General features: G+C 40.0%; 1 protein-coding gene across 1 annotated transcript; it reads right to left on the reverse strand.

Annotated features, from left to right (window-relative positions):
* Window positions 1-907: 907 nt before the first annotated feature.
* LOC121608502 (overexpressed in colon carcinoma 1 protein homolog) lies at window positions 908-10730 on the reverse strand. The gene is made up of 6 exons (XM_041939804.1): window positions 10608-10730; window positions 3629-3653; window positions 2367-2402; window positions 2058-2137; window positions 1177-1207; window positions 908-1027 (listed from the first exon to the last, which is right to left on the reverse strand). The coding sequence occupies exons 1-5, from the start codon at window positions 10648-10650 to the stop codon at window positions 1203-1205; spliced, it is 189 nt and encodes a 62-aa protein (XP_041795738.1). The 5' UTR covers window positions 10651-10730; the 3' UTR covers window positions 908-1027; window positions 1177-1202.
* Window positions 10731-15840: the final 5110 nt, after the last annotated feature.

Genomic DNA, 15840 nt, shown 5'->3' on the forward strand with positions numbered 1-15840 from the left:
TTTTGCTTGTGACACATTATGCCGCATTTATATTGTGAACTGCGAACAAATTGTGCAACTATTCTGCTTCTCAGAAAGTGTGTCTGTGTGAATTACCCAGAATTACTAGAATCAGATCTCTTCAGGGGAAAAAAACAACTTGCTGCAGAGAGCATGAGTGAGAGAGAGAGAGAGAGAGAGAGGCAGACAGAGAGAAGAAAGAGGGAGTGTTTCATGAGTCATATGCTGATGTTACATAATCAGTCTGGGGCACAAGTTAAGTGACAACACCAGGTACGACCTGGTTGATGCACCCAGGACATTTTGGGACATAGATTAAAATGCTCTGGATTCAACTCACAGTTGTTATTAGCATTTAGACCCATGGTTAAAATCAGTGTTATGTTCACACTCGTCTGCTGCTGCAGCAGCAACCTGATTGACAGCAATGCTATTTTTGATAACACGCAGATGTTCTGTGACAAATTAACAGGAATGTGTTTGCTGCTTTTTCTGAATCTCAGATTTCTCTGTCTTCCTAACTCTGCCACACAATGAATCATTGATGTTGTCTTGGAGAAATAACTGAGCAGTGATTATTATTGCAGAAGGCTATTGGGAATGTGTGCGTGTCCCAGACAGTCAGTTAGTGAGTTGGCTTGGTCCCCTGTCTCCTCCTGAGAAAGAAAGAGAACGTTCCAGTGCCGTGACCGAGGAGCCAAGATGGCTGTCACAATGCCCGCTGCCCCCGCCCACAGCTGCCATTCCCAGGATGGATGCTTCGATCCCACTCTTTTTTTTTTTCTTCGACGTGAAAGGTGATGATGGACGTCTTATGCAGACCTCCACTGTGCATCCCTGCGTTACTGTTCCACCCATGACTCCATGAGGCAGCGTCCTCTGAGCCCTGGCATGCTGTCCACATCCCCTCTCAATGAGAGTGTTAAAGCCTGAGTCTTTATTCAGTGTGTGGTGAGCCAAAATCGGAGCACTTACATGCTCTCTGCTTGTAATGCGAGTGTCTCTAGGTGAATGAATATGCAGGCCCCTGTGGAGACAAAGAACATTCCCAGTGATTGGCTTTAATGTGAGTCTTTGTACCAGATTCTGTTCACTTAAAGAGAAAATATACAGAAGAACAGGTTAAAAGCTAAAGAAACAGCCTTGTTTTGTTTTTTTTGTTTTTTTTAAGCGTACCTGTTTTGTGTTCCCTTCAGTAGCTGCTAGTCTGCAAAATAGGGGAAACAATCACTGATATTTATAGGATAATTTTTGACAGAGTTCTGGGTTGCGTCTCTCACAATGTCAACACTTATCAAAAAACACGAGACGAGAGACCTCAGTGTTAGAAGAGTCAATACTTATTGAGACAGAGGATACAAAAATGAATCAGTTGATTATTATATTTAACCTCGGTGAGCATAAGGACAAACATGACAAGAGGAAAGCTTTCAGGGCTGCAATATACAACATCAAGGTAGCAGTTTATTTACTGTAGCTTAATCTTCATACTGGTCACAGTATGTGTCACAGTTTACATTGCACTTATATTTCCATAGGTCTGTCAGAAAGGTAGTTTTATAAGCAGTGGTCAGTTAAATCACTACCATTGTACACTGTATTAGAATGAGAGAATGATCTGGATATCATAAGCATGCAACACAGAAGAATAACTTTTACAGGAAGGGTAATGTACAATAGAGAAATCCAAATTATTTTACTACAGATATTGTCCAAATTTGTCCAAATAAATTATCCATATTTATCTTCACAGTTATGAGTAGCCAAATTGTAATAGCAAAGGAAATGCTTCTCATTAAGATTCATTAAAAATAAAGGCCAAATAAAACCCAAAATGCTGCGGGCAGGCATATGGTTTCATGCGGTGGTGGCTCAGCCACTAGGGAGAATTTCCCTCAACACTTTGAGCTGCTTTGCTATGAGATGCTCATCAATGTCCAAGGTACTATTGTAATATAACCTTCAGTTGAACACATCCACAGTGTCCTTAATTATGTATGGAAAGATGCTAATTTTCCAGAAGATGGCCTGTACTGTACAGTGTTATAGCTGTTTACCTTTACGCGTGGACTTGGACTGACTAGCAGCCACAGTGGTCAGGTCTGCAGGTAGACCTACATATACGCCACCATAGTTCCTGAATGGAGAGCAGAACAATGCAGGAGACAAAGTAGGCATTGAATTATGTTGAATGCATGAGCTCTTTATATTTTTTTTAACTGTTCCTGGAAGATACCACACCCTTAAAAAAGTTATATTGTTGCATTATTATTACAAATGTGTATTAATTATATAACATCCAACAGCACCGGAAAATTTAAATTAAATGCTAAATGTAAATCATTTAGAGAAAATTTGCGAAATACCTTCTTTTCTCATCTTCTGCCGAAGGATCTTCTGTCCTGATTGAGAGAAGAAGCACAGGTCAGGTCAGCTCTTACGAGCACAGAGGACATAAAAATTCACAAACTAATTAGAGACAGGAAACAGTGGACTGTGGAGGTGCAACCAGCTAACAGCAGAGGGATTATTGCTAATTCCCTTTTAGAAGTTCAGAGAAACTTTTTGTCTTGTTTTGTTTTTCTCTCTGTGTGACTTTGGCTACTTTCATGGACATTTTTCTGACTTTAGACCAGGAAAACAGCTGCTTTTGGGTCAGTGGTTGTGGTTATGGTTAGGTCACCAGGAAATTAATCTAAGTCTATGTAATTTTACCCAAAAGTGACGTGTGTGTGTGTGTGTGTGTGTGTGTGTGTGTGTGTGTGTGTGTGTGTGTGTGTGTGTGTGTGTGTGTGTGTGTGTGTGTGTGTACGTGTGTGTGTGTGTGTACGTGTGTGTGTGTGTGTACGTGTGTGTGTGTGTGTGTGTACGTGTGTGTGATATTTTGCTGTGTAGTGCAGTCCTAGGAAGCTGTGATTAGCTTTGGTGAGTCAGTAGTGTGCTGCTGTCAGCTCTCATGGGTCCTGTGCCGGAGGCTCAGATGGTTATCAAGGAGCACACACACAAACACACGAAGACATATATGTGCAGTACATAAACACACACACACACCCACTGCTTCCAGGAAATGCTTTGGAAATGCTGCCCCTCACTAAGCTGTAGATGTCAAAGGACAACCTGTCCTCTCTGTGTGAGACCTCACAGAAAAACATGACTGGACTGAATTAACAGTTTTTCTAAAAGCCAGAAGGAACTTTTTTTTTATTTTTAAGAAAAAGGAGAGATTTAACAAAAGAGCCAATGGGGGCTCTTTTTTTTTTTAATAGATTTTGTAATTGTCTAGTTTTAGGTTGCGTACTGAAATACTTGTTAATCAGTGTAAAAGTGATAGCAGTTTTTTGGCAATTTTTTTCTCTAATAAAAGCAATTTAATGCTTTAAGTTACATGCGCTTTTAATATGCTGTACTGTAAAACGCTTTTAGATTCAAATTGTATATTTACAACATCAGTGCAGTGTCCAGTGTGGAAATAGTTGCCACAACACAGACTTATGCCTCATGAATACTGCGTGGGTAGATGTAAAGCTCTTTTTTAAGGTGTACTGTGTCATCTGGATGTATGAAGCCTGGAGGCCACACATGATGAGCCTCATCAATACTTTGGTTAGAAAATGACTGATGTACTTACACATCTTTGGAGACTTCTGCTGGCCCTGAAAAGAGATGAAAAGACAAGTTTTAATTCATCTTCATTGCTTAAAATGTTAAAGGATTAATCCCTGTGTGTTTTATAATCCAGACAATAGTTTCTTTCAAAGGGCCATCATTCAACAGTCATGGGATTCAACCACTACATAACACATTGTGCTTCGACACACCACTTATCTGACTTATCTAACAGCTCCCTGCTCACTATTTCAGAACATGTCACAGAAATCCGTTAATTCCAAACACTGGTAACACTCCTTTAATTGCTCTTAGAGACAGCAGTGGAGGTGTGGACCCTCAGGCATTCTGGACGTGTGAGGCTTCACAAGAGGCAAATGTACATTAGAGTGCCTGCAGTTGTTAAGGCTGAATTTAAATCAGCCAAAAATTGCATATAATCTTTTGCGTTTTGTGCTCTTTCATGTACCTGATGTAGCAAATACTTCAAAATGCATCGCATTTCGTGGTGCTGTGTCTCATAGCACTGAGTGAAAGTGAGGGAGTTCAAGGTCTTGGTTTCATTCTGAAGAAGTCAACGCTGATTTGAAGCACGACACATGATGTTTTTCTTTTAATACCTAACACAATCTTAACCGTAATCAAAAGTGCTTTTGTTGCCTAAACCTAAACACTCAGGACTGTAGGTGCAAACCCCAGTCTCAGGTGTCAAAATTCACTGCTTTTTACCCCTCCATAATCGACCCTGACAAACGTGTGTGCAGTATAATAACATTGTGCCATAAAAACTTTGCCAGTGAACATACTGACAGTTGGATGGGCCAAATGAAATATGCCCTGGAGTGACTTGAGATTCACACAGGATGTGTAGACTTAAATGTGGTGACTTACGTAAATACATTTACACAGGTATTCAAGTCTGCTTTATTTTTCCTCTATACATTAACTCTGTAAAAATACAGTGCATGGCTACAATGGTCAGCTAATGACGCTGTACCCAGCAAAATTCTGACCACAAACGGTCTTCCTTGGGTAAAAGATTTACCTGTTTTTACTCGAGGATAACCATTTATGGTCCAAATATGTCATGTTTATAGAATAAAATAATTGAAATTGAAATTTCCAATGCACTTTTTGTGCAGATGGTAGTTACACACCACTTGCAAAACAAAAATTCCATATGTATCTATTACCATTCTTTAGAATAAGCAGATTTATCTTTGATTGTCTCAGTTCATATTATTTTCATTTCATAGCATTAAACAATTAGATATACCACTACACTGGCCTTCAAAATATGCAAAACTCAACAAGAAAATGCATACAAAGGGCACCAAACATAAATAATTACCAATAACATTCCCATTAAAATTTTTAACAAACGTTTTATGTCGATTTGAGTGCTGAAGTTCGGTGTGTATCCACAATAATAGTTGTCATTATATAGGCTTCTTGCCACCTCTAAACAATTGGCTTTTTACAGAGGACATGTTGTAAACTGACAGTACAGTGTAAAACGCCTCAATTCTAAATGACACCCGTTGTGCGCACCCCAATGCTGTTAGACTCTTTTATGGTCCAACAACAGCTCCTTCTTTGCTGAACCACAGGCAGTCCACAGAACTTGATTTGAATTTAAATGAGATCATAATACATTGAGGGGGAGGATAATCTAACTTCCTGCTTTAATGTACAGTATCATATTGACAGTGGGGGAACAAAAGCCTCGATTCAGTTCTTTCATGCCACTCTCCATTTTATCACTGTAGAAATGTGCCTTGAAAATGTTGCTCCGAGAATAAGATGTAATAGTAGAAAACTGGAGAAACTGCATTACACAGAAAACTGGTGAATTCCATCCTTGTAAAAGGAATCAAGGACTTTTTCCACAGTAAATGTTTGAGTCTGCTGACATGACACAGGGGACTATTCAGTAGCCTGACAAAAGCTCATTCATATCCAAGGGTGCACATGGGTGCATAAGACTAGGGATGAGCAATGTGATATAGAGTGTACAGAGGCAGCCACTTGAGTTTGGCACGAACAGAGCTTGAAATTGCAACATTCTTGTTGAACTTCACGAATGACTGTGTGGTTATGATTTTGTTAACACCTTGGAGCAAGAAACTAGTAACAAATGTCTATAACCCCTTAATTTTCATATAAACTATATATATACAAACACTTAAGAAACACACTATAATGGAGTTATATGGAGAATAAAGAGAATACATGTTTGTTAATGTTTACAATTAGAACTTCTCCAGTGAAGACATATTCTATATTATTACTGTACAGTTAAGTGTCAGTTTGTACACCAGTCTCTTCTAATGGGGCCCCCATTAGAAGAGACTGGTGTACAAACTGACACTGACACAGGAGGAGTTATAATTGCACTTTCATCTGCTTACAACTACATTATAGTGTCTTTTTAGCCACTTATTAGATGTTTATATACTGCTTATAAATGATACGCAAGTTGGGGGGAAAGTTATTGTTGCCAAATCAACAAACTAATAAAACTACAAATAAATACATGAAGAAATAAAGAAATAAGTACTTACATATGCTTACAGCTACAGCACCAGCCAAAAGGTTTGACACACATTTTTATTTCAATTTTGTACCCTGTGCATTAGTACTGAAAACATATAAACTGTGAAATACCACAGATGGGATTATGTAGTAAACAAATAACGAACAAAGACGATGCATTCTTTCAACCAGCTTCAGGAGGTAGTTACTTCGAATGGCTTTCAGGTTACAGGCGTACCCAGTTAACAGTTAGTAGGTGGAATTTCTTGTCCTCTTAATGCGTTTAAGACCAGAGAGATTCTTGGTATACAGTAAATAGCTGTATTCCACTAATGTAGTAATCCATGTTATGGCAAGAACCGCTCAACTAAGTGAAGAGAAATGACAGTCCATCATTATTTTAAGACAGACCTGTGCAAATTGTGGCCCGCGGGCCACATCCGGCCCTTTGTGCGTCCCTGTCCGGCCCGTGTGAGGCCAATCATAAATTAGAGCATATAGGCTATTTAAAAATATTTATGCCTTGGATGCAATACAACTGTGTTGCTTTTATTTTGAAAAGCGTTGCGTTCCTATTACTTCCGTATGGACGCACACGCGTGCGTGAGCCGTGAGTGAAGGTGAACAGCGTCAAGTGATGCTAGCCAGGTTACCCTCACTATGTCGGCGCACGCCAAGAAAAGAGAAGTTGATAACGAATTCCCTGTTTTCAGCAAGACATGGACCACCAAGTACTTCTTTAAAGAAGTCAAAGGAAACGCCGTGTGCTTAATTTGTGGTACACAGGTCACTGTGTTAAAAGATTACAATTTGAATGGCCAATACATGACCAAACATGAGGATAAACAGAACAGAAATCTGTCTGATGAAGCGCGTGCAAAGGGGTCTGATGCGTTGCAAACAAAACTGCAAACTAAGCAAGGACTTTTTAGAAAAGGTTGCACACTCAGAGATGCAGCCGTCAGGACAAGCTTTGTAATTTCTCACAAAATCGCCAAAAAAGTAAGCCATTTTCTGATGGAGAGTTCATTCAGGAGTGCTTATTGGAGAAAAAGCATTTGAGAACGTGCCACTCTCCTGACGTACTGTAACGAGGCGAGTTGAGGACATCGCTGGAAACCTGGAGCTTCAGCTGGAGGACAGAGTGGCCGACTGACTATTTTTCTCTTGCTTTGGATGAGAGCTGCGATGTACGTGACACCACTCAGCTAATCATCTTCCTACGTGGGATAATTGCAGACTTTCACATCACAGAGGAGCTGACAGCCATGAAGTCAATGAAAGGGGCAACCACTTGTTCAGAGGTAAATGCATGTTTGGACAAGTTAGGACTGAAGTGGGACAATGGATGGCTGTCCAAATCTGACGGGGAGCAACGTTAGACTTTTAAAGAGAATGCTGGATAAAGTGACAGAAATGAACCCTGTGCAGAAATTGACATTTTTGCATTGCATTATACATCAGGAAGTGTTGTGTAAATCAGTGTTAAAATGAACCATGTTGTTGATGCTCTAACTAAAATAGTTAACTTCATCAGAGTTAGAGCATTAAATCACAGACAGTTTGTTGCACTTTTGGAGAAAAATGTGTGGTATGTAGTATGGGAGTATTATTTGACCTATACACCACCATTTCACATAGCCTATTTATATAAATATTAACAGATTGTTTTTATTTTACAGATTACCAGTACCAGCTATTCAAAATATATAATTTCGTGCATTTTACAATGGGAGAAAGTTGAGCAGAATTCAGTTCTTCTTGGTGGGGCCCTCTGACACAATTCAGGTTTCTCCTGTGGCCCCTTGCAAAAATGAATTGCCCACCCCTGCTTTAAGGTGTGAATGTCAGATTCTCAAATTTCAAGAACTTTGAATGTATCTTCATGTACAGTCACAAAACCATCAAATGTGATCAAATCTAATGAAACTGACTCTCATGAGGACTGTCAAGGAAAGAAGACCAAGAGTTACCTCTGCTGCAGTTCATTACAGTCAGTAAGTCAGAGATCGCCAAAGAAACGCCTCAGATTAGAGCACACATAAATGCTTCACAGAGTTCAGGTAGCAGAAACATCTGAGCATCAACTGTTCGGAGGAGACTGCATGTATCAGGCTTTCATGGTTGAATTACCACAAAGAAACCACTGCTGAGGGAGACCAACAAGAAGATGACAATTGCTCAAGCCAAGAAACACAAGGGATCAGTCGTTCCCGTTCCGCCTCCGACTGGCCCAGAACACTGCAGCCAGGCCCCTAACAGGTGCCCAGAATAGGGGCCATATTACCTTTATTCTGGCATCTCTCCACTAGTTGCCAGTTCAGAATTGATTTTAAGGTTCCGATGTTATTGATGACGATGATGTTGCTTTGCTGGTGACATCCTTGGCAATTTATTCAAAATTCAAGGCACACTTAACCAGCAAGCTGACAGAATTCTGCAGCAACATATCGTCCCATCTCGTCTGTGCTTCATGGGACCATCGTTTGTTTTTCAACAGGACTCAAAACACACCTCCAGGCTATGTAAGGGCTATTTTACCAAGCAGGGGAGTGATGGAGTGTGGCATCACATGACCTGGCCTCCACAATCACCCAGGCTGAATCCAATTGAGATGGTTTGGCGTGAGTGGGAATGCAGAGTGAAGGAAAAGCCGACAAAAAGTGCTCATAATATACATAATAGAAGTCCTTCAAGACTGTTGGAAAAGCATTTCAGGTGACGACTTCATGAAGCTGGTTGAGAGAAGTGTGCAAAACTGTCATTAAAGCAAAAGGTGGTTTTTGCTTAATCTACAATTCAATATCTGTTGTTTAATACTGTAGATGTCTTTCGTATTAATCTACAAAGTAGAAAGTAATAAAAATTAAGAAAAACCGCTGAATGAGAAGGTATATCCAAAATTTTATTTTATACATGGCCTTTGAACACTAAACAGGTGGGGTAAAAATGTCATGACCAAGTAAGCACTCAAACACTACACAAACGTGTAGTGGCACAATTATTCACCCTAGATTAAGATAATATAAAATAGAAGCAAGATGTGCTTCTGTCTTAAGACAATAATAGAAACAGTGTCCTTTGACTCTGGCCCAGTGTCAGCTGGCATGGACAAATAAGCAATGAGTTCACATTTGTCAGAGTGACAGGATGTCACACGTCCTTGACATTGTGCTGAACGCTGACCTCTAAGAAGGAGAAGAAAAATGAATAAGACCTGCTGCACAGAAATGAACACAGCTGTCACAAGCAAGCCACATTCACAACAAACTCACACACCTACGTAGATGTTGTTTGCAGACAGTTTAACCTTGAAGTCGATCATATTTAAAGCAAAACATAACACTGGGTCACATTTCCCAGTAGCTGTCTGTGGCTCTGTTAACATGCCTGGCAAGCACTGATTAGGTACCTGCAAGCGCACACACACGAACACAAGCACAAACCATACTGCTTTAATGGGCACTGGTGGTGAGGTAATCCTGCAGATACTTCAATCTAATTATTACCTCAATTTGACTGTGGTGCCCAGAGACTTGCTCAGTATAATTTAAAAACGGTATTGAATCAGCCTAAATCAACTGAGAGAGATGAGTTATTTGAGGACAGGCCACAATAAAGCAGGATTTCTGGACGAACATCAGTAAAACCACATGAGATAGTCTTTTCTCCATTCAAAGGAGTCCTCCAGGCTTCATGAATGAAACGTGGCCATTGACGGAGTATTCCAAAGATGCCTGCTTACAGGCACTACCAGCATCAGTCAAGTGGGGAGACAAAGACGGGTGAATGTCACTGAAACTGCTTGCCTTTCAACCACGAAATCCATGGAAACCAGCACAAACACAACAAGAGAAAGAGGGAAACACATTAAAAAAAGCGCAGGTGACCTATGGAGGATTTGCTTTTGAGTCAGTGTGGACAATAACGTTGTAATTACAGTATCAGTGTCATTATCATTTTCAAAGCAGTGCATCCCTGAGGTTAGTACTCCGGTGTCTTATACTAGAATATGGGAAACCCTTCATGGGAGACCCTTCATGATCGACCCACCACCCGTAGCTTTTGGAGACCACTGCACACATACACATGCATGTACACACACATACACACACGAGAGAGCGGGAGCCAGTATGCCGCAAACTGATGAACATTGCAGGGGGGGATTTTTACAGACATTTTAAAACAAACATACATTATAATATATGGCTGCTTATTTATTTATTTATGAATGAAATCAAGACACTGAGACCACCCACACCAACACATGCAGATAATGCCCCCCCCCCCACACACACACATCTGAGGACATACACTGAAACCAAGGGTAACCCTGCCACACTTCATTTACATTCAAAACACCCTCTCCCCTTGGTGCTGATACAGTGACAACTCTCTCCCTCACACACTCACCCATTATTTCACACACACGCAGACGCACACACGTTTTCCTTAAAAACACTCACCCCCTCCTGAGGTGCTGGTGGCTGAGGAATTGCCACAACCCATTTTGCATCGATGCAGCCACCGTCCAAGCAGAGCGGGCACGCTTAAGAAGAAGGGGGAGGAGAAAAGGAGGGAACCCCAGAACACACTGGGAGAGCGGGAGAATGTGAGGGAGAGATGAAAAAGGGTGAAGGTCAAAGAAATGTCTCCCACTGTAGCATGGGGATCTCCTCGAGTCGTGCCCCTCTCCCCTCTCGTCAGCCTTGCTCCTCTCTGCAATGCAATGGAGAGCTGAGAGTGAAGTGAAAGCATGGAGAGAGAGGCTTTTATACACATACACACTTGGAGAGAGGGGAGAGAGATGCTATGCCCTCACATGATTTGCTCTTTTCCTCCACCCTAACATGGTTGCCCGGGAAACCAGGGGAAAGGAGGCGGAGGGTGGGGTAAGACTCAACCAATAGGGAGCTTCCTTTTTATATAAAGATGGGGAAAAAAATGAAATGCATTTAAGGGGCATCGATATATCAGTCTGGGGATGTGACATCCTGTAAAATCCTCAAATTGTCTTTGTGTGCTGAAACATAAAGGATCTTTATTCATGCTTTTTCTATCGGTAGGACACACACATATATCTCCCTTGTTTGAGCTCATGACAAGCAACAAGAGCAAGACGCTGGAAAAGCCTTGAACACTCTTTTCGTGAAACCATGAGGGTCATTAGGTCAGTTTGGAGCCCCCAATAAATCTCATCACATGACGTTTCCTCTTCGTCCGTCCCCGTTGTGCGCTCTGACCATTGCAGTGATGCGAGTGGAGTTTAGATGGCACGATGCATTACATTAGCACTCCCCACCAGTGAAAATAATCCTCACATTCAGTCAGTGGTGTTATCTTAAGATGTTAAGATGTCTGTCTGGCTGAGAGTTAAGATTCTCATGAGATGTTTTCGGTGACAAATGCCTCCAAAGAAAAATGACATCAGAATTTCTCCTTTGTGTTTCTTTTGTGTGAGACAAGCTAATTATGGTTCCCACAGGGTTCCTGTACAGACTTTCACAAAATGCTCTTTACTGGTAGATGAAATCACGTACTGTGACTAAATCCTGGAATGTACCATACACTCAGTTGAGGTACAGAATGAGCACATTTTGCACATAAGAGTTGATTTTCCACAAATGTATATGATAAGATACGGTTTGAAGGAATAGTTTGATGCTTTTTGGGAAATACGCTTATTTGCTTTCTGGCAGAGAGTTGGATGAAGAGATCAGTACCACTCTCTTATCTGTCAGTTATATGATGGAAATAAATTTGCTTGTTCTAAGCTAAGCTAACTAGCAGAGAGTTAGCTTAGCTTAGCACAAAGACTGGCACAAAGACTGGAAACAGGGGGAAACAGCTAGCCTGGCTCTGTACCTCACTAATCAACACGTTCTACCCTTAACATATGTTTTGCCTAAAAATGACAATTCGCCATTTTATGGAGGTTATGTGCCAGACTTTTTATTGCCGTAGTGACTTGCTTGAGTATCTGCGGGTTGCCTGGCAACTGCTGAGAGTCAAGAAACAGCCTGGCACGTAACCAACCACAAAACAGTGAATTGATGTTTTTACACTTAATACTTTGTACTGATTAAATAACTTTCTGTGATCATTCATTTTAAGTGGCAATATAGCCGAATACAAAATAGAGCTATTGTCGTTAAACTGGATTTATGTTAATTTTGTCAGACAATGTCACAAAGACAAAGTAAGTATTTTATCACTGCAGTGCGGCAGCTTGGGAATGTCTGCTGGTTAACATTTAGAGTTACAATTTCAACTATTTCAAACTCACTCAGTTGTATGACAATGAGAAACACTATAATGTGATTTTTTTGCATTAAAACACAGTAGAAGTGACGTCAGAACAGGAGACTGAACGGAGGTGTGACAGGCTGTCACTCAGCACAGTAACCAGCTGTGTGTAGCCTAGTAACTGCAGAGGCTGTATGGCACTAAAGTTAAGAAGGCTGCTTGCTATCGTGTCCAACTTATTCTCTACTCATGCATTTTAAACGGCATCATGTCAGGGCGTTTCACTGTGAACTTTGATTTTCTCACAATGACATGGAAACGCTGCTGTGGACACAAATCTGTGTCACATCAAAACAAGGGTTTTGAAATTTTAACAGTTGAAGGATCATTGTGTAGGATTTAGTGGCATCTAGTGGCAAGGTTGCGGATTGAAACCAACTGAATACCCCTCCCCTCGCCCCAACCTTCACAGGCTGGCCATGACCTCTCTCAGGACCAGGCTTTTTCCGTAGCACCACTGTGAGGTTCACACATCTGTGTCTTTGTGAAATGTTCTGTGAAACTATTGGATGGATTTGCCATGATATTTGAAACACAGAATGAATTAGAATAACTTTGGTGATCCTGTAACTTTTCACCAAGCGCCATCATCATGTCAAAGTTTTAATTTCTTTTTTCTTTGGTTTAGGACTAAATCCCTGCAAAGCTAATGACAGTGCCATCATCATCACCATCTGCTGTGCTTGTGTTTCCTGCTACTTGACAAATGTTTGCATGATAACATGCTAAATTAAGATGGCGCACATTGTAACCACTGTAACCGCTAAACACAAACATGCTTGCGTTACCTTTCAGCTGTTGACTAATTGGAACCTCACAGAGCTGCTAACTTTGAAGATACATTTTGGCCGCATAGGGTACTTCTATTTTTTAAGGGTAAGTGTACATTAATTGACTTGCAAGAAAGGGTACTTTCGTATGCTTGTGTCCTGTGTCCTGTTCCAGTCAAAAGCTTTGCTGCTCTTTACACTTCTTTAATTTCTCGTGAGAGTTTGCTTCCTTGGACAGTCATCAGTGCTTTGTTAAATCCAGGTTAGTTCCACTGACATTAAGCATCTCTTTTTATAGCCCAGACTTAGCCAAGTCAGCAAACACAATTAATTATCGAAGTCGGTACTGAAATGCCTTGTCTAATTCAGAGCCACAACTTAACCAATTACACAACGCGAGTCCACTGGAGAGGAAAGAATGTGCTCCTGCATGGGAGCTTGATGAGGATGCTTTGCTTGTCATGGCTTGCCTACATTATCAAGACACAACACAACAAGACGTGACCTCTTCTTGACAAGTCAATTAGACTATTATTGAGACCTGAAATGTCTTGGATCAAGTAAAATAACTGAGACACTTTCAGTGAGGGTTTCTTTATCATGAGATTATAAAGTTTTCTCCCTAACGGCATAATTCTGTTCTCAAAATAGATGTGACAGCTACATCTTGATGACTCCAGTGTACATGTCTGTGCTTCACAATATGTTATCACTGTTAACACTTCTAATTCCCAGTTCCCACATTTATTCCCTGTATTATTCTTTGTATTCGAGCACCTGTTGTTTTGCTTGACTTTACGTGACCCTCAAACATACTTGTTCAAACATGCCACAAACTATTTTAATCCGTCCATGAAGATATCCAGTTTACAAATGTAGAAGATAACTTAACAGTAATCTGATGTCAACAGACTGCTTTTACACCAAAGCCTATATATTATTCAATATCTAATTTATATCTAGAAATTGCCAATCAGTGCTATAAAGGTCCCCTATTCATAGTTAATTGGATCAATGAATAAAACAGAGTCAAATTTGTGTTCCTTTGTAGATAAATTTCCCATCTTTACACTAATTATTACACAGGAGTGCAGTGTTTCGTTTTTTGTAAAACTGGAGGTCTGTCAGATGTAACCGTGTGTTTACAGAGGGTGCACAGTATGGTGTAAATTAGGTTAGATTACATGAAAGTACAAGAGAAAGTGGACATTAGAGAACATAGCTGGTCAGAGTATCTGACATTTGGAGAGCACAACAACATGGTGACTCACTTCATCATCCAGGATGGATTCAGTCAAGGAAGGGTTTTTTTTCCCCGGATATGTGCAGCCTCTGCAGGAAGTGTGAAGTAATTAGAGAACCAGCATCACCAACAATATTCAGGACATCACGTGCTCTGCCCATAATTTGGCAATTATGACCAAGACTAAACAAGATAAGAAGATGATGATGGCTTGATGATTGCTTGTAGGACTTGGTGAGTAGATGTGATTTTAAAAGTCATGTGGTACTTCTAAGCTACTGTATATCAATTTATTTTGCCAAAAATAATTTCCAGATGGTTTCCTTATGGGACATTTTAGTGATCATATCTACAGAGGAACATTGATTAACATTTTATATACAAAATACAACATTATATTAGAAGTGCTGTATGGTGTGTTGCTTTAGATCAATTACCCAACAGTATGTTAAAATTAACTCAAATCAACTCACTCAAATCTAACAATATATAAAAATGCAATAATTAGAGGGGTCAACAATAAGTAATTTCCAATACCACCATGCAGAAATGCTAGTTAACTCAAAGTAAAAGTCCTGCATTTAAAATGTGCAAATGTATTTGCCTAAAAAATAATTTATTTCAAAATAATTTAAATCATATTTTTGGATAGCCTGTGAATTTCTTATTGATATGTCAATATTATGATAATGTCTCTCTGATAATGTATCTATTTTTTTATTATGTTTTGTATTATTAATCTGAATTTGGCGCTATACTATTAACTATTTTGATAATGAAAATACACAAGTAAAGTACAAGTAGCTCAAAAATTGTACTGAAATAAATGTATTTAACTTTGTTACTACTACTTGCTACTTTTGTTGCAATAACAGATATAAACATTGGCTCCACTACTGTTAAAATATGAAATATTCTCTCTATTCAACCTTTGTTCAATCAAGTATTCACGTTATCTTTCGACCTTCAAAATTATAATTAACGTTTACTGTGCTCAGACGTTGTGCAGTCATTTTTTAACAGCAATTCTGCTTGTGTCCACATGGGGCCACTGTTGGCACTAAAATGGTAAAACCTTAGACGTAGTCGACCTACTAGTCTCCTGCTCCTACTACTTAACTGCTAAATTCCCGTTGAGACTTTTTAATAGAACAAAGAAGACAGAAACAAATTCATAGCACAAGTACATTAATTATATAATACTTATTATTATTATAAACGACACAAATATCTAGCTTAGAGTTTGAGTGTGGCTGTTTTTCCTGGTCACTAGTTGCTCTCAGCGGCTGTGGATGAGCTCAGTCTTGGGCCCGCCTCCAACTCCTACGTGTTCCTCTCACCCGCGCAGAGATCTCTGGGAAACAGAGTCCACGCTGTAAA

The sequence above is a fragment of the Chelmon rostratus genome, chromosome 6, assembly GCF_017976325.1.
Source record: "Chelmon rostratus isolate fCheRos1 chromosome 6, fCheRos1.pri, whole genome shotgun sequence".
Classification (NCBI taxonomy): domain Eukaryota; kingdom Metazoa; phylum Chordata; class Actinopteri; order Chaetodontiformes; family Chaetodontidae; genus Chelmon; species Chelmon rostratus.